We start from the raw sequence: 26,734 nt of genomic DNA, 5'->3' as shown, positions 1-26,734 counted from the left end.
ATGGGATGGCAATGGGGTGAGAAAGAGATGGGAATGAAATGGGAATGGGAAACGAGAAACGAGTGCATTCGATACATAATTCGACAATACCCTTGCTGGCTGATTGTTTCCATCCTGTTTTGTGATGTGATGTGATTCTGGTTAAGTTTTATTTGGTTTCTTTCAGACATATGCAATGCGGTTGCTCTGGGAGGACAATGCCAGTGAAGAGAAGCTTGTAAGTTGTAAGTGCCGATCCGGCATAGAATCTTATGCCGATAATTCCACATCCAAGGATGGCCATTATTGGAGTAGAGTCTTATTTGTTGTTGTGTAAAAACCTCAAAGTTAGTTACAAATCGAGTATCCTACCCGGGATTTCCCGTAAATAACAAAATAACAAAACAAAAGCCAATAAAAAGTACTTAACTACTAAAATTTTACACGATCTAAATTGGAAAAGTGGATCAGATTGAGTAAGAAAATAAATGTTTATTATTTAATATAAACTGGTTAAAAATTTAATTTGATAAAACATATGTTTTCGTTCTACAACTTAGTATAAAGAATCTATAAAACCAAAAATTGATACATTCAGATTTTAGTTTTAATCTTTGTTTTTGAAGTATCAAACCAATAAAATATATTTCCAGCTGAATTTTCCTGAACCTGAAGATTGAGAACAAGTTATTTTATCAACAAGAATTATGATTGATATTTATTTCATTATTGAAATACTATTAAAATGAATTAAAATTTTGTTAGTTCAAAACTTATTTTATAATAGTTGTTTTGTGTTTTTTGTTTGAATTCTAATTCTGAATCTGAATCCTGCATTTTGAACCAGAATCAAAATTTTGGATTCCTCATTTGAAATTGATTTCCGAATCTTAGTTCTAAACAAAAATTCCAATAATTATGAACCGAAAAGAATTTTATAACAGAATTCTTAACCAGAAATCTCTTATAAACAGTGCATCACTTTGTTTTGTTAATAACTAATGCATGTATGAATGAAACTTATGAAATTTCTAGTGAAGCTACCGACTATTATAATGTTTACATGTGCATTTTTTGTGACGTTCTGTAAAGTGGTCCAATACAGAAGGTCATTGAATATATTTATTGGGCAGGATCACGAAAAATTCAGGAAAGCTCCAGTTGAAGATTTAAAAACAGCTGGAAATCAACTACTCGACTAAAATTCATATGGTAAATCGTTTAAGGAGTCCTAGAGGATATAAAAATGTGCTAGTTCTTTATAATTTTCACTATTCATGAAGTGAATATGATTGATCCCATGAAGGTAGGGAATATTAGAGGTTTTATCAAGTGCAAATCAAAAATTTCGATTCAAAACACGGTGGTCAAATCGTGCGCAAAATATTGGAACCGCTAGCGTGAAGATATTGTGAAAAATTATGTAAATGACAGCTAAACGTATTCTTTAGCGGTACCTAGCAGGTTTCCAGCCAACTTTGCGTCGACAAGTCTTGCCTGGTTGTTCCAGAGATGAACAAAGAGAAAATATTGAACAATTTTATGTCTAGCATTTGAGGTGAAAGCTGCAAATTAGCCAGTGTTACATAACAATGGACACTATGGATGGCTAAATATACAGAGAAGGTTGCCTTCAAATGCGAACTTTTTCCCTGAATAACACTTCCGTAGATTCTACAAAGTTGATACTATGTTTTGGTTGGATCTGGAAAGGTGCAATTACTCGAAAACAGAGATGGAGTGATTGAAAGTTAAATATGTTGTTTTTGTAGCGAAGGAGGACAATCTGCTAAAATTGTCATAACATTGATCAAATTAAAAGTTTTGAGTAGTTTTGATAATCAAGCTTCAGAAAACAAAAAAAGTAATTAAATAAGCCTTTATTTGGAAAAAAGGGAGTTAGAATAGTAAGAATTCCATCAATTTCCATCCATAAATTCAAATGTTATCCAAAAAACAAACAATTGCTATTTTTCGAAAACAATCCTCATTCCATATGAATTATGAATATTTGATTTTCTATGTTCTATTCTTCAATTTTTTATTCGTGAAAATCCCGAAACATGAAACTCTGATATTTAAAATCTGGATCTCCGTTATGGAACTTTCTTAAGCATCAATTCTGCATAAGAATTAAGAGTAAAAATTTCAAATCCAAATCTTAAAAAGGGTTTGTAATTTTAAATGTTTTCTTCCACTATTCCGGTATATTGAGTTTCGAACAATGAAAATGAATCTTTTTGGTTTCAAATGCAAAACCAAGATTCGAATCAGGATTTTCTCCCAATGAAAATCAAGAATAATAAAATGGATACAGATTCCAGAATACGACCACAGGCAACAAATTTTGATATTTTTTTTTAAATTTGGAACCACAACATCGGAAATGATTCAAACACAAGCTTACAAGATATTTTCCGGACAGAGCGAATCCGGGCTATCCGGACACTCGATTTCCAAGTTCAGAAACCAAAATTTAGGCAATATTCAGGCAAATTCGGAAATTCTTCAAATATAATCAAGAAGAAAAAACTCGAAAAATTGTTTTTTCGTTCATCAAAACACATCAGCCAGATTATTTGAAATAAAATTTGCACAAAAAATCGTTTTGGACACAAATTAAATAATTGTGATTACGAAATTTAAATTTTTCGTTGATTTTGCAAAAAAAGTAAAAACATTCGGGCAAAATCCGGGCAATCTGGAAACCTTAGTAGGAATAATAGTTAGTTGTATGGAACTTTCTATTCTGATCCGTAACCTGGTTCGTTTTTACACAATCAGGATCAGAATCAGTAAATATCAGAATAAAATTTAATTAACTTTTTAAATTCATCTTTTGGATTAGTACCAGGTCCTGGATTACTCTCAGTAACAGATTCCGAATCGTAATCAGGGTCTACTAAAACAAAATAACTGCATTGAATTCAAACTCTTTTATTTACTTCACGATATCTGCTGAAGGCAGTTAATCACTATTGAACCATTTAAATCATTATTTTTTCGGAAGAGATGTTCGTGTTAATAAAAAAAGAAGTGCCAAATCTCCCATATAAGTTTGAAGTTTGAAGATTCGAACAAAAATTTAATTTGGTCAGATGTCTTTTCAAAGGGATGTCTTTTATAGAGTCACAGTTTCGTAACACGTAAATCACAAAAATAAATAAATTTCAAATTTCGTAAGCGTGATATGAATGGCATTGTTTTAAAATTTGAACTGAAACCTTCTGAAAAAAAAATGAGCAGTAGAAATCTTAGCCAAAATGAGACCAACATATTCAAGTAACTGACCAAATACCAGCTCAATCCAAACCTAAAAACGAATCAAATTAGAAATTAATGATAATGAATGTGTCTGTCTACCGTTAATTAAATTAATCAAATAGGGAACATTCGATTCTGTTGTTCGAAACAACTAGCAAACCTCCACTTCCTTCACTGGGACATGAGTAATTCATCACCAAGTCGCGTTATTGAGTCAGGTACTGTGCCAAAATGCGCACCCATTGACGATGGACACATGGTCCCTTAAAATTCATAAACACCTCCTACCTACGGTTTTTTTTTTATTTATTTTCGTTTTGACGTTTTGAAGATTTTATATGTAGGTAAGCAGGAATTCATCATCTCTTCACTCTGATGTATTTTGCATTTATTATTGTTTGTAAGCGTTCACTTACTTGAGCGATGCCCTTTGAATGACACGGGAACCTTCTCGAATTTTTGTTTGTTTTGACTTGGGTGGGAAATTTTACCAATAGAGCGTTTGCTACACACACATACAAGAGGTCTGTTGGGCACACATTAGAGGTTTTTATATGCGAAAAAAGCAAAATTCAACCAAAATGTTGGTTTTCCCTTAAAAGAATGCTCAATTTCTCTATAAAAACATTCAAAAAGTATATTTCGATCATTTGCTAACAAGTGGAAACGATTCTGCGATTATTTTATTGGATATCAGTGGGAAACCTAGCAAAACAAAAAATGAAAAACAAGCCAACCATCATTGTAAAACACATTTTTGGGTCTATCATATAAAATTTGAAACCAGGAAGATGATGTTAAGAGTTTTCGTCACGAAATTGATTAATAAACTTGAGCAATATTTGTCCTGCTTTCACAAAAAACGCTTATATCCTGTACAAAGTCTTCATTTTTGATAAAGAACTTCACTCAAAATTAGAAAAAAAAAACACAAACAAGTCAAAAAATGATCTAGCTTCTGAACAATGTGTTGTTCATAAGAAACTGTAGGGATCAGGATAGAGTAAGAAATATAAAAGAAATTGAGCCCATAGTCGAAGTAGGTTGAAACAGTTAGAATATGCCTCAATAGAAATAAGCGTGAGCGTTACGCGTCGTTTGACGAAATGAGATTGAGAGAGCGTAGCTTAAGCGTGTTTGTGATTACTGTCGATACTGAGAAAACGATCGTATGTATGTATAGTGAAGGCGGTTGAAAGAGCTAAACCAAGGCGGGTAAAGCTTCAGGTGTGTTCTTATACCAATGCACGGAATCGTCCATCTTGTGACAGGCAATCGTAATCGTAGGCATGGTAGGCGAACAATTCGCTGTCAAAAAGCGCACCGTCTCCACCCCCACCAAAACTTTTGGTACCCCTTGCCTACTTTTCCTCAATATGCACCCACCCTACTGGAGGCACTCTGAGCTAAACTGTTACCCGCGTTATGATTGTGTTGGTGAACTGATTGTATGCGGGTCTCGTGTCCAGGGTTGCCAACTGTTTTTCGAAAAAGTCTGGAAGATTTTGCAAAAATGTCTGGAAATGTCTGAAAATGTCTGGGTAGCTTACTTTTGAAGGTGGTGACCTTTTTTTTTTGGTCGCCAGATCTCCATGTTGCAGATAGCCACAAATCGTTTGTTTCTGTAACTATCATCAGTTACATGTTCTGTTGGACTACATCTTGAAGCATTTGCCATAATAATCAAGGGATATTCAAATAAGGTAGTATCGAGAGCCATATTGGATTTTTTGTGACGTCGCAAAAACGAATGTATCAAAAATTTATATGCGAATGGCAGAAATTTCGAAGAAAAACACGTTTTAGAAAGAAAATGAATTCCAATTTCTTTTTAATTGTGTTGTAAGGCCTCCATTTCACTATGTTATGAATTTTTTTGGTCCTTTGAAGATCGCATTATGTTTTTTTCTCATTTTAATAATGTATGCAATGTCATCTTGAAGCTAAAACGTGCAAAAACGAAGAAAAAATCAGCTTTAAAAAGGTCTAGCTGGTAGTTATTGAGAGTTCAACTGATTGTTCTGATTTTAATCAAACATTCAATTCTGACTGAAGAACTGAAGAACAACTGACATCAATTAAAGATTGTTAACTCGATTTACTAAAATGCCAATAAATAATTGTGGTTTTGTATGAAAGTTTGTTTTTTGATAACTTTATTGTAATAAGGATCTTAAACTGCACTGACTTGATCATTTTCATGGAAAAATTTGAAATAAATTTTAAGTTAAGCAAATTTGAGTAGGGAAATTACACCACTTTTTCGAACTTCGATGGTCTCTGTTATATAAAACTAACTCGATAATCCAACTTTTTCGTACCGATTTTGAAGAGCAAGTATCCTTCTAGAATAACATGTTTTAAAAGTGGAAAATTTCCAGCAAATTCTCCGAGTTATCAACAAAAAATGTAAATTTCCTAGTAAATTAACAGATTTTTCGTGATTGTGACGTCGCGTATGTACTAATACTAAACCAGGGCTGCCTTGACACTACCTTCTTTAAATATTCCTTGACAATTAATAGCTTTTTCAACCACTCCTGAATGCATAATTCATAAATTCTAATGATTTCCTGTCATATTCTACCATGACCATTTTGAATTTTCATAGTTTCTAAGAATAAATTACGTCCTAACACAAAAGTCTGGAATTGTCTGGAAGAAATGACAAAAGTCTGGAAGTCTGGAAACCTGAAAAAATGTCTGGCAGAAGTCCAAAAAGTCTGGAAGATCCAGACAAAATCTGGAAGGTTGACATCAATGCTCGTGTCATGCGTGATGCTCAGCAGAAAACGGCAGTTAAGAAAACAGTTTTGACGAGTACGGACGCGAATTTCTCGGCTCCGCAAAGCCGAATTGAAAACGTGGCGTGCGATGAGAAACATCCCGGCCCGGTCACTACAGAAACTTTCAATAATTTTCATTAATTCTTCTAAAAATATCTTTCTTTAGTCGATTTGTATTCATTTAACATGGGGCTGTCACATTTGTTTGCCCAACGGCTTACTTATACTAATGCACTATGCAAACGCCCTATTTACTAACAAATTTGAATGTGAAGTAAAATTCGAGTTAAATTAACTCATTTTGCTTTGCTTTAGAGCTGGTGTTGGGAAAAAGTGGTTGAAATTTTGGCATTTTGAAAATTTTACCATGCAAAAATGTTTTCAAGATCGTGGGACGTTGTATTTTTTTACAACACTGTTTCTATTTCAGCCGTATGTGATAGAAATATTGCTATTTTTGCATCACAGCATGCGAAAATAAAACACGTGTTGTAAAAAAACTAGAAGGCCACAGATCTTGAAAATGTTTTTGCATGGCAAAATTTTCAAAATGTGCAAAAAGTGACAAAATTTCTACCACTTTTTCCCAACACCAGTGAACTTGCTCTTAGATTTCTTATTTTGAACCCAGCTGTAGAACAAAGAAGGCTAACATTTTGTTTATTATGCTTTCGGCTGTCAGTCAAAATTCGTACAAATTGTTGCAAACTGCTGAGCACGTGGGCAAATTTATTGACGTCCATGTTTGAGTATCTAATTCAACCCATTTGATGTGCGATCGCACGATGCCAATTAAACGCTTGACCGCGCTCCGACTGATTTCAAACGATTGCGTGCTAGGTGGGGGATGAATTTCGTCCCAGGGCGATATAATATTATACAAAACACCATCTCTGCGAAGCCACAACTTCCGCAAACTTTGCTGTCAGGGGCGAGCGCGCAATTCGATTAGTTTTCCATATTAATCGCCAGGAGTGTTCCTTTTGATGGCGACCAGCGCGCAGCGGCGCAATTGCTGGCGCAGTTTTTATTTTGAAAAAAAAAGAGAAAGAAAAACATTTTCATTCACAATAATGGCTGCGCTAGCTAATTATCCGGGGGAGAGTTTTCCGCAACGAACGTGCGAAATCTATCAACTTGGCAAAATAAGTTAGTATTACACTCACCCACCCAGAGTTCATCATTCACAGTTTTTTTTTTCAAGTTTCGATTGGAACGATCTGCCTTTCGAGCGCATAAGTGAGTGAGTCAGTGCATTAAGGGGGTGTGTTTTCATATGGATTTCTAGACTATGGCGTTGCTGGGAAGACGCTCACGAATGAGAAAACATTGCACTTTAGGATTTTTTTTTGTTTCTCGAAAGTTGCTGCCAAACGCTACACACAATGACCATACATTCCTGAAGCTGCCAAAAAACTCATTCGTTCTGAATTGAGTGGGACGACATAAAGGAAAACGGTACTTGAAAGTAGACAAACAACCCTAGAGGACTTCTTCTAGATTTCATAATTTTAACTGAATTGTTTTTTTTTGTTTTTCAGGATTATAAACCAAATGATATGTTCGAAGAACCAGCAAAAGTTAACTTCAACTGAGGCCTCAGCGTCAAGGTTGCCAAAAAAAATTCTGTGTTTTGACGGAAAAAAATTTTGACTTTCTGTGATTTTACCCAAAAATTCTGTGATAGTTTTCTGTGATGCTTTACTCATTAATTTCATTCGAAAGTCATGTCAATTTTGTCTTTTTTACATTTTACTTAAGAAAATCAATTAACATTACCAATTTTTTAATATTTTTCCAATTCAAAGATAATTATCCAAAATTTATATGGACATAAAAACATAAATTTTGAAAAAACGTCCAAAATTTCAAAATTCTGTGAAATCTGTGAATATTGCCAAAATTCTGTGTTCTGTGACACAGATTCTGTGATGAAAATTGGCTCAAAATTCTGTGAAATTATAAATTTTTTTGTGATTTCGGCAACCATGCTCAGCGTACAGTTTCTGATTAAACTAGCTGTTAATCGATATAGCGTTATGCGAGATTTTCATTATTATCAATATCAATCCAGTACAAAAATATATTTCAAGTTCCACATTGTAATTCTCATTAACTTTTGCTTAAATATCACTAACATTTTACGTGTGAAAACCGGCTTCAGAGAAGCGCAGCCCTGTCAACGTAAATTTGACCTCCACAAAAACATATTCGGCTTATTTCCTGTTTATGATTTCTAGTTCGTCCTACTAGCCTAGCTGTATACACAAGAAGGTTTTTGTCACTTATATTCCACTAAGGGTATTTTTTTCAAGCAACAAACCCTGAGTTGCTACCGATTTACGATAAAGTTACGGCATTTGCCATTCTCGTTTCACTTGAATTATGTCAAAACAGATCACCCGGTTACCCGGTACACTTCCGACTGAACTCGCTTACCCGAAGTCCACAAGAAAAAGGGATGAACAGGCGAAAAAACTCAAACAATCTGCTATGTTTTGGCGCTTGTACCGTTGTTGGCATCCTCACCTTGCCCAGCTAATTCCCAATGACATGGTTTTTGGCTGTTTTTTTTTCACGATATTTCCCTTTTTCTTCCACTCTACTTAGAGACAGATGTTGTTCGTCTTCTCGATAGGAGTGGTTCCGTATTTGTTTGTTTAGATACGATAGCAAAACTTGAATTGGAATTTTGGTGCTAAGTTTGAAGAAAAAAAAAACAACTACAAATCGTTCAAATTAATCAAACTAATTGGCCTAGTGAATAGGTCGATGACTGGCCGGATGCAGAAGGTTAAGCTTGGCTGAGAGATTATAGTTGATGATTCGATAGTGGCTCCAGAGAGTGAGAAAAATTGTCGTTTACGGAAAAGTGTTGTTCAGAAATTTAAAATAGGAAATATGACAGCTATGTCAAGGGTAGTACCGGAAGTATGATGCTCACACCGTGTAATTTTTTCACACAATTTTTAATGTGTGATGACTTTTTTCTTAATTTTTGCTTGTACCTGCTTCGTTTTCGACCCTTAATGGGCACACAAAACACACCCATCTAGAAACGCTTCCGCGGTCAAACGTCGTTGATTTCTAATCTTTGATCCTCTGGTGCTAGGTCAACTGCAAACATATCCAGTGCCATTGAAAAAAAAATCAACAATTCACTTCCAACCTTGATGGGCTAGTAACTTTGTCGCACTTGCATGTGCCCACCCATAAAGTGCACTCACGGCACCAAGTTTTTGCTCTTGTAATATTTATCCAACGACACCACGACGAAGTCAACAACCCCGTAATCGATAATAGTCGTCGTTAAGTGTTGTTGTTATATGGTTTTTTTACGGCCTTGCTTGCAACAAATCATTTAGCAGCAGCCCATCAAATTGCTGTGGACTCCTTTCAGCGCAAAACAAACACATCTTGTGTTTTGCACCTCCATACGGCGTCGGTAGGTATGTGAACCTCCATGGATCCGGCCGGCCAGGAAATGGAAGCTCTATTCTTGGCAACCGTAGCTGCGTAGGCTGGGTCGATTGAAGTTGGAAATTCTAAAAACTCTCTAAATAGAATTGCACTTACCGAGGTACATAGAAGTTCCAAATCGGTAATAGGTATATTGATGTCAGGCGAGTCAATCTGACAAATAATCTGACAACTACAACGTATCATATTAGCAATAGCTATTTATCACTCTTACACTGATTAGATATCCTCACTTATTAATGAGTTACCACGAACCTAGTTTGAGTTCTTTGGCTTCACAGTTTGATGATGTAAACATTTGTACAGGGGTAACAGGTGGTTTTGTCAAAAATCAGGACACTGCGAAGAAAAAAATCGAAATTTATCAGGACATCACTAAATTGATGTAACATGCAGCTCTGCTTAGATTGTATAAATAAAGGCGAAATACAAGTACTGAAGACGCCTCAAATTATGCAAGTGAAGCGAGCAAAACCTTGACTAGCCCCCAGTTTATATCACAAACACAATTTAAATGTGTTCTGGTTCAACTATTTTATTACAAATTTGTTTGATGTTTTCATCATTCTATTATAAATTCAGTTATAATTTAGATATTTTTTGAAAATCAGGACAAATCAGGACATTTAACGAACCATTTTTCAAAAATCAGGGCAATTTAAGGGTTTTTGAAAAATTAGGCCGGCCTCTCGAAAATCAGGACAAATCCTGAAAAATCACGACACATGGCACCTCTGGTTCACCATCACCAGCAATCATCGATTCCTTTGTTTGCAAATGCGAATTGCATGAAACAAGTGGGTACCAAAACAAACAATGTTTTGGTTTCGACAGCGAAGCAGCAGAATCTTCTTCTGCTGGAAAAAAACAGATTTAGCGCAGGATCCGGAACCCTTAAGTTCAACAATATCTGAACCATCCAAAGTACATAGAAGTGCCATATAGGTGAGCCAGGTTAGCCTGTCTGAGAAACTACAGCACTCAAGTTACATAGAAATTTCAAGTTGAAGTCAATCCTAGAAAATCGCGACCGTAGTTACACTACACTAGGCAAGGCACATAGAAGTTCCAAATGGATGTCATGTGGAACCTAACAATTTATGATTGATATAATATTCGAAGTAATAGAATTTTATGTTTATTCTTTGAAGTTTTTTCTTTTTCAAAGTAGGAAAAAGTCCCACACGGGCAACGGTTTTTTATTTTCCTGCCATGTGTTAGTAACCAAAAAGTAGGAAATTAAAATTCACCAACTCTCGGAAAATAAAAAAAAAATGTGAAAAAAACCAAAACCAACCCATTTTAACATACACACCTCGCTCTAGTGCAGTGACGAGAAGTTGGTTTAGTTGGAACTAATCTAACTTGCCAGATGTAAAGTGTCACAATGCCACATCGGCCGACATGTGAGTCAATCTCCGTCGTCTTGCATCGTTCGCTTGTCGGACATGGTCGCAATTCTATCTCAGTGACTATGTGGGCCTAAAGGGTGCCAACAACCTGTGCACGTGTCTTGCTTGAAGCTAGAAGCAGCAGCATTGCGGCTTTTTTCTTGTCTTCCGGTTGCAGCAGAAAAACAACAAAGGTGTGATGAACCGCTTTTTACAGAAGACATCTTCTCTGTCGGTGGAGTAATGAACTTTATTAGGTTGAGAAATCGAGATCGGGGAAATGCCACTCTAGACTCTAGAGGGAATCACGCTGTGGAGAGCCTGGGATGTTGTAATGCCTTTCGCACGAAGGCAGAGTTTTTTCTTCTTCCTGAGTCCATCAATTTATGCGGAATGGCACCGAGCAGGTGTTTTTTTACGGATGTTGAACTTTTTCTGCTTGGTATGGCCGGATAGATTGAGTTATGGATTGTTGAGTGATATAAAAATAATAGGAAGGTATCACTACAACGACAGGTGGTTGAGTTTATGTTTAGATGAACATTCTTTTGGTTTCGTGGGTTGGGTACTTGAACTTAGATCCGATACTTTTTTTTTCTGTCGAAGGATTCACGATGATTTCAGCTCGTGATGTGCTCGAACTGTTACAACTGTTCATTAGTTGGTTAATTTAAATAACAATTTTGAGTGAAAATACTTAGCGTGCATTGTTTACATAATATGAATTGATGGCGTCCAAGGTGTGTATATATAGGAGGTGTTACCGTATAACAAATTCCCGATTCAGCCATTTAGGCTATGCAACTGCGGAACTCATGGAGTTTTTTTACCAACGAACCACAGAAAAGCTAAGCAAATAATCTTATATTTGTAAACAAACTCATTGAGAGCCCCGCTCACTCCTCGACTACTTACTGTGGAACTTGGAGAACTTCGTGTTTCAAAAAACCATCTGCTGTCAACTGTCAGTTATAGAAAAATGACGTGAGGTTGTCAGTGTGTTGCAGAAAAAATTTCACACAAGTTCTTACTTTAATAGAAAGTTTGATGATAAAATATCATTTGCAGTAGTAATAAGTGATGGAAGTGCAAAGTTAAAGACACAGCGCTTGAGTGTACGATCAATTTTGAGACTAACTGTATATTTACAGATGGATTTTGTCTAAGAAATCAGCTGAGTAACAGGGTAGACAGTCGGCACTTCTCGGAAATCATCGACGTCCGACCCTGCCGAGGGGCCAACATCAAATGGTGATGATAAAGATGCGCCCAAAACTTTCCGTAGTGAACAAGATACGAAACCGACGCCCGCCTAGGATAAACATCGCACGACTGAAGCAACCCGAGGTTGCAGCAACTTATCTGTTTTACCGACGACATTGACATAGTCCGCAGATCATCTGTGGCGGTGGAGGAGGTCGCAAAAGGAAACTCAAAGCAGCAAGAATTGGGTTGATGATGAATACGTTCAAGACGAAGAATATACTGGGTTGCGGAGATTTTCGAAGAATTTTTCGTCTATCTTGAGTCACTGGTGACCTCAGACAACGACATGAGGTGTGAGATCCGGCGGCTATTGATCAGCGGAAGTCGTGCTTACTATGGACTCCACAAGCAACTGCGGTCGAGAAGACTTAGCTCTCGAACGAAGTGTAACCTGTACTCTGATGCTCATTAGACCGGTTGTTCTCTACGGGCACGAGACATGGATATTGCTCGAGGAGGACCTGCGTACACTCGGAGTATTTGAGTGACGAGTGTTAAGAATCATCTTTGTCGACTAGCAGGATAACGGAGTGTAGAGGCGAAGGATGAACCACGAGCTCTCGCGACTCTACGGCGAACCCAGTATCCAAAAGATGGCGAAGTTTCTGAACTGTCCTGAAAAACGGGTGATCGCTAGGAAAAGAGGAGGGGCGCAACGAGCGAAGTGGTTAGACCAGATGGAGCGTGATCTGGCGATTGTGGGATGTCCGAAAAATTGGAGACCGAGTAAATTTTAGGAACACCAGTTATTAGAAAGCTTGTTAATGCCGGTTCGGCATGGAATCTTATGCCGATAATTCCACCTCCATGCAAAGGTCAGTATTGGAGTAGAATCTGATTTGTGGGTGTAGGAAAGAGGCAAGTTCGTAATATTGCAAAATTTGAGTTTTCAATTCTGGTTTTTTAATGTTGTCCACTGCTGCCCAGTCTGTTTCCAAACAACACAATAAAATTCAACCCATTCATTGCATCTCATGTCATGGAACGAGATGATTCATCTCCCGACCTATGACTGTAAATTATAAATAATTCCGCCTTTTATTCACAACACATGCTGCCACACAAAAGCTGCACCAGCCAGCATAACCCCCACAAATCCACGGGACTAGCCAGGGCACAGCGACCGGGTCAAAGCTGGAACCCGCTGTCAGCACGTACGAATCCCCAATCCACCCTCATACTTCCGGTGCGTCTTTCCATACTTGCCATTTATTCATCATTCGAACCGTGTCCAACACGTGTGGGTTAACTAATTTTGAATGTGTGCGCTTATTTGATTGTGTAAAAGTGTAGCGGAAGGTGTGTTTTTCCTGTTATTTTTGTGTTTTAAACGTGTACTATCCCAAACCAAACAGATCATACCAGAGACCGGCAAGCGGACCGAGTGGATCCCAGAGCGTGGTTGGTGTGGTTTTCCCGTATTTCCGCGGCACCCACCTTCATTCATTGTGTGCCGCTTATCCGGGAGCACGTGCTCTCGCGTATTTGCAATGATCCCTGGCTGGTGGCTGTGCTGTGGTCGCACTTCGGCAAACACGAAAAGCGCGCGGGTGGACAATGCCATTAAGCAAACTTTATTTATGTGGAAGACGTTCGCTTCTGGGCAACTTTTTAACGAAGGAAATATTTTGTCTATCCGTCGAGGGAAATTCGTGCTTTGGTGCAAACTGTTTCCAAGGTAAGTATCCTTTCTCTAATAGCTTATTTGATTGACCATGACCTGCTACGGACTTTTAAGGTTAATAGGGCAATTTCTATCTGGGGGGATTGTTTCCAGAATTTATTTATATTTAAAAAAAATAATGCTGAATTTGAAGAAATTTTTTTTTGTTTCGATTATAGTCGTTTTACCATCTTTATGGCATTCGCGACTTTATCAACGTTACAGTTGGCGGATCGTTATTGAAAAACTCATCCGGTACAACTGTGTTCGATGTTTACTCTTGGGCTCGAACTCGCGGACATCGGCTCAGGAGACAACAGACTTGCCAACTGAGCTATATCACAAGCCACCGAAGAAATTTATGCTAACATAAACCTTTATACAATGTCTATATTTTTTTTCTCAGTATTGCTTCACTCGGCAGAAATTTAAGTAATGGACAGAAAGAAAAATTTTCACCATTTATTGCTGTTAATGGTTAAAATTCATGATTTGTTTTGACAAAATTTGGTTGGAATCTTTTTTTTTTTCAAAAAAAAAATGTTAATTAAAATAACACTAAAATGAATGTATTTTGAATCGTACTACACATCGAAGATATTATTTTGCACATTCAAGGCGCAATTTTACATCAAAACTGCCTTAATGTAAAAAGTTGAAAGAGATCCAAAGTCTTACTTTTTTTTCTTCTAATAAAACGAATGAACATTATTTTTATGTTGAATCCTGATTTTGGATGGATCTTTAATTTGGAAATTTGCATTCGAATTTTTTGTCAGATTTTTACTATCATTTCTGGTTTTTGTGATACGCTGTTTGAAAAATCGAACATTTACCAGTTAAAAGTATCATGTCATAAAATATTCATTCTGCCACGTGAGAAGAAACGAAGAAGATAAAACGAGAAGAGCGCGACATAAGACTTGAGACGAGTGAGGGCGAAAAACTTGAGACGTGAGAAAGTTAGGCGATGTGAGAGGTGCAATGTAAGTCTGAGTACAGGCAGGTGAGATTTTAGACCGTGAAGACGTGAGACGTGAGAGAACAATATTTTGAAATGTAATACATAAGAATATCAAATCACAAAAAAGGGTGCTTGACATGAAAATAAATCACTAGAAAAACTGTAAAAAAATGTTCATTGGACGTTGCCTTTAAATTTTTTAGTAGAAGCAGTTAAGAGTCATTCTTAACACATTGCGTATCAAATACGAGAGTTCTCGTTTTTTAGCTTGCCGCAAATGCGCTTCTCTCAGAAGCATAATTCAAAAGCTATAATTTTTATAATGAAACTCTGTTATTAAGAATTTACTTTTTTGGACTTGTTTTATTCAAATTTTAATATTTGAGATACTGACCACATCCATTTGCATAGTAGCTCTCGCGAAGTTAAGCTTAAATGTGGCAAATTAAAAAAAAAATCTCACCAAAATAGAGGCATGAACAGTTCTATAAACAATTATTCCGATTTCAATACAAATGTGAAAGAATGTTTGCATACGACAATCATATTTTCCTGTCATTAATCGTCTAGTCAAATAATTTTAATAAAAAGTACATTTGCCTGAGTTGCTGACTTTAAAACACACTTATTATTTGAACATTATGCAATTGGCTGATTGTTGGGTGAAAACATGATATGTTTTTCCGTAAAAGGTCCAGCTTTTTATAAGGATTTTCGCAACATCTAAGAAAAATATTTTTCAGTTTGAGTGAATTTTAATTTTCTTACAAGTACTGTTACGTATAATGTCACGTATATTTTAGAAATGCCAATTTACTCAGATAAAGGTGCGATAACAAATGGCATCAAAATTCCAGTTTTCCCGAGGTGCCAAAAATTTAATAATAGGTTTTGATTAATTTGGAGATACAATTTAAGTAGATATGCAGTTATTTACGTATGTTTTTCTACCAGCTCTGGTTTTCGAAATAACTTTTGAAAGTAGGTAAAAATTCATTAAAAAATTTGTGCACTTTAGCAGCAAAACTGTAGAATAAAACATGATTTTAAAAATTAAAATTTTTACGCACTTATCAACTTTCGCGAATACTGCAAGTTATTTCGACTTCAAAGTTATAGAAACTCATTAATCTTTTTTTTTCCGTTTAAATGGAATTCCAGTGAAATTTCAAACCAAAATGAATTATTAATATTTTTCAAAGTATAAGTTAAAACGCTTTGCAGTCTACAACAAAAAAGTAACAAATAATAAAAAGATATCAATGAATGATTTATCATAAAACTATTTTTCTTTAAATGCCTTATCAGTAAAACTGGAGGCGATAGACAGAATCTGACAAAAACTTCAAGTTCAGGACGCCAAAATCTTCTATAAAACATTGATAGAAGATTTGAATCCAAAAGAGTGTGAAGTTATTGAGTTCAAGGTTGGAGTGACGACAGTACCGAATTTCTGTAAAGTTTTGAACGGATATGTACAAATTTTATGTGAAAACCAAAAAAATCAGGCAAAATCAGGTTATTTCCGAAAATCAGGGACAAAACGAGAATTATGAAAATGCATATGCGTCAGTTTTGCGAATCAATTGTTTCTGGTTATCAGGATGGACCTTCAAAAATCAGGCAAATTTTGAAAAATCAGGCACTTTGGCATCTCTGCGTGGGAGTGATCGATTTCGATGCGTCTCAGCAGTCATCTCTCGTTTATAAATCTTGTTAAAATGGATATCGCACATCGCTCTCCCGACTCTCTTGGGGGCGACAGGCTATAGCAGTTATAGCGACTTGAATTTTTTCCAACTGGAAACATTTCATACGCGTTTCATTTGAGTGAGTTTCGGGACACTGTTTGGTAGCGAGCGTTTTAAATACCCTCTAGGGCATGGGTGGCCAAACCATGGCCCGCGGGCCACATGTGGCCCGCGTCGGACTTTTTGTGGCCCGCGAAGCTTTTTTCAGAATTTAATGCTTTCCTTCTAAATCATTTAAAAGAACCGACTATATCAAGCAGAAGCTAAACATTTAAAAGATCTTCAATTTTTACAACATTTTACATATTGTTTCATGTTTGTACTTGTACTTTGCATTCACGTATTATGCAATAAATATTTGTTATTTAGTTACTTCATACAAGTGGTATTGAAAGTGGCCTCCACTTTTCTGGGAGCGTTGAGAGTCTTCAAGCGAAATTTTGAAGAGTTTGAAAGGCGTCAGGAAGATATGCTCATATATTACGAAATAATTCGAATAACTCAGTACACTAAAATGATGATGAAAAAGTAAAAAAAAATTTATGTATGTTTATTTTGAGCTGGAAACTCACGGTTTTTCAAAATCACTCACAAGATTTTTTCAAAACTTCAATTTATTATTTATTAGACTTTGTTGTCCGAAATTTCATTTGTCAACTTCGATTGAAACAAATAAAAAAGAAAAACTCAAACTCAAAATAATTGAAATCTAGTTTGTTCAATAATCACATTATATTGTAATCCCACCATGATCAGAGTATATTGGTACAAAACTTCTACTATTTGTAATTCGAATTCTATTTTCGAAACTTTGTTCACCAACGAAAATTATTCAGCTTGTTAAAATTGATTTTAAAAATATAGAAACTCTGCACTTTATTTGTACTTAACTTCAACAGAAAAAGGTAACATTTTTTAAATTAAATCGAAATGATATATCTTGGTTTTAGTAACGTATTTTTAATTAACGGGCAATAGTAGGTATATACACTAATAGTAAGTCTTGGGCATTAAAACGCTGATCGCAAATTAATGTGCTTTGTTTTTTGTTAGAAAATTATTTTTTTTCCAAATTAGTGGTAAACAAGCACCACCAAAGATAATTTGACAAGCAAGATGACCGATATAAAGTTTCGCTCAGATTGTGGAACTTTTTTATCTGTCAGTTCACCAAAAATTGAGAAAGAAAATAATTTAGAAAATCTAAAATCAGCGACCTAGTAAGTGGTCATATTTTTAAAGCCAGACTCTGCAATGAGAATATTCAGTTAGGTAAAATTTATCTAAATTTCAACTTGAACTTAATTGGTACTTGCATATCACGGAGAAGGGGGACTTTAATAAAAATATATTTTTCCCTAATTATTTGTTTTTCCTTTTCATTTTTTCATTACAAAAAAATAAAATGACAATGATAATTTGAAAAAAAAATCTTATTTTCTTTCCTTTTTATGAACGGCTTTCCCACTTATTGAAAATAAATTTGATCAAAATTATAAACGATCGTTAAAATTTGAAACTTTTAGATTAGATTTGAGCAAATTTTAAAAGTTTCCCAAAGAACAGCACAAAAATATAACAAGGAAGAACTCTTTTTATATTATTTTTTATTATTATAATTGGAGAGCTTAAGAAAATTTCATCTGAAATGTGAAAAGCTTAGGAAGGGAATTTTGTTTTGAACAATCCCGTTCTGCAGAGTGATCTTTATGGGATGAATAAGTCCAGAAAGTTAAAAATCTCTAATAACGCTGTGTGTGAAGTATTCCCGAAGAAATTAAGTTTAATTCATAACCTATGTATTGAGTATGAATTGGAAGGTATAATCTTGCCTTTTAGCTTGTTAAAAGTATATTAAACACTTGTAAATTTATGTTTTGAGCAAAAAAAGAAGAACTGGTAAAAATCTGTACTGAATCCCGAAAATATTTATTTTTTAAACACGTACGTCTCGGTGGTCGAGTGGTTAGCGTGGTAAGACGGTAATCGCTGGTCCACTGATGGCATGGGTTCGATTCCCATCTCGGTACTGGGTGTTAAATGTTAATCTTAAGTTGTCCACGTCATTTATTCAGTCTGTAAAGCCTAAATCGGCTAAGACGGTGTATGTCTTTAAAAAAAAAAGGCTCAATTTATACTTAAGGTAAACCACTGCAATTTGTTTGCGTTTAATACTAAAGAAAAATTTGTTGTGTGGCCCTTTTTTTTTCGATTATAGTCGTTTTAACATCTTTACGTCATTCGCGACTTATATCAACGATGTAGTTGGCGGACAAGTCATTGAAAAACTTATCCGGTACAACTGTGATCGATGTTTACTCTTGGGCTCGAACTCACGGACATCGGCTCAGGAAGCAATCGACTTGCCAACTGAGCTATATCACAAGCCCACGTTGTTGTGTGGCCCGCAAGCAAGTCTCGATACTAAAATTTGGCCCGCCTGTTGAAAATCTTGGCCACCCCTGCTCTAGGGCAAGGTTGCCAGATTTTTTTCCTCACGTATCCGGGCCGGACAAATCCGGGATATTTGATATAAAAATCTGGAAAATCCGGGCATTTGATTTCAAAATTTTCGACAAAAAATTCAGGCAAATTCTCAACAAAAATCAAGAAGAAAAAACTTGAAGCAATTTGTTTTTTTTTTCATAAAAATTAATATAGGTATCATAATTAATGATTTTCTAAATCTGTTTTAGGCTTCAAAAATACTTCCATGATAATTTGTTTTAAGCTCGCTCAAAAAATATAATTTTGAATACATGAATAAAAAATTTATAACAAAATTTGTTATTTTAATTTGGTTTTGATGAATAAAGTAAATAAATCCAGGCAAAATCTGGTCCATTTTTAATGAAATCCGGGCAACAGAGCTGGACCGAACTTCTTCCAAATCCTGGTAATCTAAAAATACTACTAACACCAAAGACAATTTTTATTTACTTTTTGCGCAGAATATTTCAAATATTTAATGGTAAACTAACAATCCATACTAATGAAAACTGTTTGACGAGCAGTTACAGCTACAGTTAAAAGAAGCTTAAAAACATGAGAAAACTGAAATTCGACCTATTTTTCGAAAACTGATCAATTTGGTAGCCTCAGATATCCTTGATCAATGAGTTTTACGATCTAAAAAAATTATTATCAGTAAGGTCAAAGAGCCAGCTACCACCGTTATGGATTGATCATTTGAGATTTTTTTTCTAAGTTAGGTAGGAGCGATGAAACATAAATCCCGTCTAAAGCAGGGTATCGACTACCTGGAAAAACCTGGAAAATCAGGGAAAATCAGGGAATTCAATTTGCATCAGAGAAAATCAGGGAACATCAGGGAATTTTTCCACCAATCAGAGAAAAAATAATATAATCATTAATAAGTTAATGAAGCGATTGCCATTAACTTATCCTCTAACCAAGGCCGCCTTTTGCCTTGATCCGGCAGTTATCAGCAGCGATACCAAATTGGCCAAAACACGATTTGTGAAGACTTTGACTATATTGACAGATACTGTTAGTGGATCGCGTTAGTGGATCCTCGGCAGATTTAGCAATACGGCAGTATTCCGGAGTGATTGCCAGAGGCGATAAATTTGATAATTATGACCGTAGCAAAGAAAGGCTGGATCATTTTTGGAGTGGAGTGTTAGCAAATGTCAAGTGTCCTGAATTCTTCAACATCGTCAAGATGATCTGCTGTCTTTCGCATGGCAACGCGAATGTTTTCAGTAAATTCCGAATGTCTCTTCGAAAATATGCGTGATGAATCAGTGGTGGCTAAACGACAAATCTATGATGCTCTTCTTTATGCTGGAGGGATAAAATCAGTCCAAATTTCCAACAAACTTATTCAGAGAGTTCGAAATTCACATGCTCTGTATTTGGAAGACAAAGATCGCCGCAAAAAGGAAGCTCTTGAATCATATCAAACAAAGCTGATGAAGCGTAATCGAGAAGCGGAAGCAAAATCGCTTGAGGTGAAACGGAGGAAAATTTTGGAAGACGCACAGAAGAAGGCTGATAGCTTGCAAAAGAAAATTTTTATGCTGAAATCATAAGAATTTCTACAAGTGGATCCGAACTGGTTGACTTATCTTAATATCACAAATAATACTTCCATAAAAATTATCTTAATAAATTAGTATACTCGACTCAAAGCTTTCTGTGCGTTTATATAAGTTGCTTCCTCAGGTTGTTTTTCAAACCTGGAGTTTTCTGGAAAAACGACTGGAAAATCCGGGAAAATCAGGGAATTTTATTACCAGATATGAGTAGACACCTTGTAAAGGCAGAGTTGGGGAAGTTCGACAACCACTCGAAAAATATGGACAATATTTACTTTTCATATAAGAAGAAATATCTCAGGTATTTGTGGAACAATTTTAACAAAAACTACTCAAAAGTATAGCTATGAATCAGTTTTAATATGTTTTAAAATTAAGGAAAAACTAGGAAGGAAAATTATAAAAACTACAATTGAAAAGGTACTGAAAGCCAAGTTTCTTAGCCCTTGTGGTTATAAAATTTTAGGAAAAATTGAATTTTTTCTCCCTATCTATATTTTTTTCGTAGAACGGAAATTGTTTGTAATCATAAAACTAAGCTTCTATGAATTTTTCTGCAAAAAAAAAATTGGGTTCTAGAGGGTTAAAACAGAGTTCCTGCTTCGTGTTAAAGTTTTATAGTCTGTGATCAGTCCAAGCTTATTTTTTACAAAACTTACCCTTTTACCTACTTTTTCTCTAATAATGTGTTGATTGAAAAAAAAAAACCCCTGCTAGTTGCAAAAACCTGTGTACTAATCTAAATGTTTAAAAAGGTACATATGTCGCTCTTGTCAACTTAGAAAATAATTGATTAAAATTAGGTGTGTGAATGTGTGCTCTAGAGTTCAATTCAAATCAGTTCGAATTGCGTAACATATCTAGGCTATGAATCAGCCAACATTCCAGACCCCGAATTTACGGAAGAATGCGTACGCCGAGCTGCTTATCGGCGCGAAATTCCACTACTGGAATTTGGGTAACGTGCCTACATAGAGATATTTATAGGGAATCGTTTGCGATTTGAAACATTGCCAATCGTGCGGTGTGGTCTGGCTGCTGGACTGGAATAACTCACAGCACTAGTTTATTTTTTCGAATTTTGTTTTCTCTTCCCCCAATATTTGTAAATGTATGAATGAACATATTCATAGATAGATTTACTAACCTGACTTTCCCACGTTCATGTTGCCGAGGACTGCTATCCGCACCCGGGGGACGTTCGTTTTCTCCTCCGTCTTCATGCCGCCACTGCCGTTGGTGGCCACAGCTCCTGGACTGCCGCTACTGCCACTGGCCTGGGCCGTTGATGAGGACGCACAGGAAGAGGTTCCGGGGGGACAGGAGGAGTCCTTGGGGATGGATTTGCTGCGGAACGATATCTGTGGATTTGTGGAGAGAGAAAATTGAGAGATATTTTGTATTATTCACGATTTTTTTTTTTTTGTGGAATGACTAAATCTTTGAAGGGTCTGCTAAAACACAAATTTTAGAAAATTTGGAACGAACTCAACTGGAACCTCAAAAAACCAGCATAAATTTCACTTCAGTTCAAAACCAATAAATGGCATTGACATGAGCCTAGGGAAAATTGAAAAAATAACTTTATCCCGGAATTCAGCTTTGGTCCTTTGATTTTGCCATTCTCCATTCGGTTCCTTTAGCTGCCTTCAGGAAAGGAGGAAAACAACAACTGCAATCCATTGCACGTGAAACGGTTCTTGCGCTTTGAAGTGCCCCCTTTACCCGGAAGCAGGTAATAGGATAGAGGTTTTCCTTTTCCGGTCCGATAGATTAATGATTGCAGGAACGAAGTAGGTCCTACCTGTCTCTCCAAGCTATCGAGCTGCATAGCTGCCATGGAGCCTGGGAAGAAAACACTTGAAAGCTGAAACTTGCCACGCTCCTGAGGCTGGATGTCGATGAACTTCAGAACCTATTATCCTACTTTCAAATATGTTTGCAATATTGAACACGGCCATGCTCAAACTTTTTATCTAGTTCTTCAATTTGAAAAGTTGCTAGTTCTATAAAAAGTTTTCAACGTTTTCTATCAAAAACAAATATACTTAAAAGATGGACAATGTTGCTGCATATAGGGGCAAAAATATAAACATTTCTTAATATTTTTTTACCTTAAAAACAAATGAAATGTTGCCTTCATGTAATTCCCTAGATCCTCCCACTGTTCCTATGTTCTTTTTTTATTCAAAATTTACCTTTGATAGGGTTTTTACCCATTTGTTCTATACAGGATCTCTCATAAAAAATGTCCGTTTTTTATACAAAAATTATCATAGAATGATCATAAAAAAACTCTAAAACTATACCAGAAACTAGCATCTAGCTGGTTCGTTTCTCATCTCTGATTAGGTATTTCTCCTAAAAGTACTCTACAAAATTTTATTCAATAAAAATCTATGCATCCGCCCAAAATTATATTATAGCCAGAGAATTTTCAAATAAGCTCCATATATTGGAGTATCATTTGCATTGCATGAGAACAAAATATTTAAAAAAAACCAAAAGTGACATTCTCTGAACAAATTTTCGCGTTTTTCCATACAAAGTTTCAAAAAACGTATACCTTAATCTCATTTTTAAAATAAAAAAAAACCTGTCATTCGTTTTGACCAAGAAGAAAACTTTCTAAACTACAGGCGTTTTGAAATTCGAAAAAAGTTGCAATTTGTCATATCCTCATTGGACGAGGCTCCCATACAAAATTATCTTCAAACTTCTTAATAGCGGTTCTAATATAAAATTAATTTATAAATATAACACAACTGAATCGATTTCCAAGTGCTTTCATCAACTGAGACCTCTTCCAGTTAAAATGTTAGTAAGAAACTCCCATAGAAAATCAACCTAAAACTTTTCGATCAATTTTTGACTGACTTCCACAAAATTGGCAAATTTTGACATGACAAGATTGGGCGCACAACCCGAGTTGTCATAAAGAAATGGTTTAATGTATTCAAAAACCTCTTCAACTTTTGGGAAGGTTAAGTAAAACTAGACTCATTTTGACGATGGTTCGATGCATAGAATTGGAATTTCTTTTTCCAATCTTGCAATTTGCGCCGGCGGGTCCCGGATTTTCTCAAAATTTCACCAGAGTTTAGTTTAGGTATTCGATAAAAAAAATTAAAGAAAAAGTTTCCTTTAACTCTTTGTATAACATAGACAATGATCAACAATCTCTTGTTGCATAATGCGTGTTTGATGAAACATTTTTTTTCAGAGAGGCGCATTGTTTAAAAAAAAAATTATACATAATTCTTGAAGTAGTAAATTACCTATGTTAATGTCTTCATTCAAAAGTTGTGCAATAAATGTTTTTTACAAGTGTTTCCATAACATATACTAGTATATATTTTTTAAAGCTCCATTGACAATACTTTCAAACAGAAATTTTTAAAACAAAAATATTGATTGTTTCAATACCGTGTAATCTTTCTTTAAAATTTTTTTCATAAAACACCTTAATCAAGTTCTGGAAAAAATTGGAGGAAATTTGATACCCCCCGGCACAAATCCGTAAGATAATAATAAAATACTACTCATGTTACTGCTTATGAAAACATTGATCGATAAGTTTAGCTTATGACAAATTTATTCATAGACTATAGGTAGGTAGTTGTAATTTTCTAGAATTTTCGACGGTGATTTAGAAAATTACGGTGAACAAGCTGTGTTTTCATTAAAATGTATTTTTGATAAGTGATTTCTACTTTCTTGAGACTGATGCTTTTGGATTGTCGACTTCTAGAAGGATTGACTGCAATGATAATATTTAGAGTAGGTGACAAATTATGAAAATTGTTCAAATTGACGTAGAAAACACCCAGTAAATCCCACGAAAATTTTTGGACATACGAAGTTTTCCGGAAATTACGTTTTGTTGCCGTCCAGGCTTTTTCTTTTAATGGTCAGCAATTGATAAGCGGTTGATGACGATATGAAAATTGGGCTCTTTACGTCAGGCTAGTGAAAAAAAACGCCTCTACTGAGAAAAACTTTTGACTTGGCCAATAGAACTGACTCCAATCACAAGGGGAGATGATTGAAGATTTGTTTCTAAGAAGGTTCAATTGAATCAGCATAAACGGACGGTGGAAGCTTACGGTTCCTAGCTTGGTTATCAAATTTAGTAGGTATCAATTTCTTATGGTATTTCATAGGTTTTTTTTAATTTTTGCTTTCTACTGAAACATATTTTCAAATAAATTTTTGATAATAATCCGTTAACTACGTCTCATTGAAACGAGCATAAAATGGATTCGTTAGAAAAAACAATCACATTCATAAATCCGCTTTTTCCAGTGCCAGTGCCAGAAACGATTTCATTAGTCAGTAGCAGCAGTGGCTCACCATGGAGTAGAACGTGTCAGACTCGGAGCAAACATACAAATAGCACGTGATGAAAATTGAGCTACTGATGCTGCTGCCGTTTTGTTCATTGAGCAGCGAGATTCATTGAGATTGGTTGCCTCCTGTCATCGGGAGCCGTTTTACGTAGGCAGCCAACACCCTTTTCTCCCATTCGGTGAACGACAGCTTTTAGAGTAAATGTGTAGGTGGAATGCGAAAATTTGATCAACCGATTGATGGGACATGGTTCGAAAAAAAAAATGCTCCTTGATTGAACCGATATTCAAAGTTTGATTTAAGTGATTAAATTAAACAGCTTTGTTCGTTAGAATGTATGTAAATTTCCTTTCTTCGTGTTTTCCGACGAAGAATCAATTTATCTGAAAGACTGTAGAAGATGAGCACGTGCTTTTGGGAAATTGATAAGCAGCAGAAGTTCTTTCATCTTTTGTTTCCAGATAATCATTGAAACAACCTGGATCAGCACTGAATAAATGCTTTCCAAACGTTGAATTTCCTGCTTATACCAAATCCAATTTGCAAGAATTTAAGATAGGTACGTTTGAACTTTCTAAGCCAGTGCTTTCGCTCTTATACTTGGATTCCGATGAGACCTCGCAACTATTCTCTACAAGTGCATTCGTTTGCTGCCTTATTGTGAGTTTTCTTTCAGTTTCATCCAGGGTTTTCTAGGGAAATCGTTACATGATGCCAATTAATTCAATCTGGGGAGACCTGCTCCCCCAGGGCACGTGCCCCACCTAAACGACAACCAGAATCATGTGAGATAAGATAGATAAACAAAAGACATACCACAATTTTCAAACCGACAACGTGAGTGAGGAGAACACAAAAACCCACCTGGCTCCTGGCTGGCCGGAAGGAGTGGGAGGCGTTCGCCGGATGTTCGCTCATCCAAGAATCGGTACACTTTACTGTGGTTTGCGCTACTGATCGGATCCGGAAAATCTGTGCTGCTTCCCAGCAGCCATACTAGATTGGGCCGACGTGGCACGTTTGATGCGTAGATTCGAAATTTGATATGCGGTTATCACGTGCTGCGGTAGAGCAGTATTAATTTCGTGTGCTGGTGACAGTGAACAGATTTCCCCTCTTTACCTTCAAAATTCAGCGAAGACTACTTTTGACGCTGATATCAGCTTTCACAAGAAACATTTGAAACAAGTAGAAACATTCCACGCATTTGCGTGGGAGGGAAAAAATCACACGTTACATATGCGATTAATTGCCCTTTTTTTCTTCGAAACGAATCGAGGCACATGTTTGTGGTACCCGTTTCCCTTTTTAGAAGTAGATTAAAAACAGTGGATGGAATTAAAAAGGATTATAACTATGTAGATAAAAAGGATTATAAATAACTATGACAGTCTCCTAGACTAAAATTGGCTTTTTGCTAAGTATTTGCTGTTATTAGGAAAGTTTTTTTCGATTCGGCCTCCGGAAAAAAGGTGGATTGGCTTAGAAATCGCAGATTTTTAAGGCAGCTTCTGCTGATTTTTCTTTCGATTTGGCCTTCCGGTGGAAAAACACGGAATTGGACTTGGAAGCGCAGATTTTGAAGGCTGTCGCCACTGATTGTTTGTTTTCATTTGGCGTCCCGAAGGAAAAAAAACGGATTGGCTCAGGAAGCGCAGATTTTTAAAGCTGCTGCCGTTGATTACTTGTTTTGATTTGGCCTCCCGGTGAAAAAAGACGGATTGGCTAAGAAATCGCAGATTTTTAAGGCAGCTTTTGCTGATTTTTCTTTTGATTTAG

General features: G+C 35.9%; 1 protein-coding gene across 1 annotated transcript in view; it reads right to left on the bottom strand.

The window, feature by feature from the left end:
- Window positions 1-21,960, bottom strand: part of LOC129747826 (ras-related and estrogen-regulated growth inhibitor-like protein) — a 46,384-nt gene extending 24,424 nt beyond the window's left edge. The window contains exon 1 of the mRNA XM_055742186.1: window positions 21,753-21,960. Coding sequence (XP_055598161.1) covers window positions 21,753-21,828 — 76 coding nt within the window. The 5' untranslated portion in view covers window positions 21,829-21,960. The remainder of the gene's footprint in view (window positions 1-21,752) is intronic.
- Between the last annotated feature and the right edge of the window lie 4,774 nt (window positions 21,961-26,734).

Source organism: Uranotaenia lowii, chromosome 2, assembly GCF_029784155.1.
Source record: "Uranotaenia lowii strain MFRU-FL chromosome 2, ASM2978415v1, whole genome shotgun sequence".
Classification (NCBI taxonomy): Eukaryota; Metazoa; Arthropoda; class Insecta; order Diptera; family Culicidae; genus Uranotaenia; species Uranotaenia lowii.
This window is presented reverse-complemented; position numbering and strand designations above follow the sequence as displayed.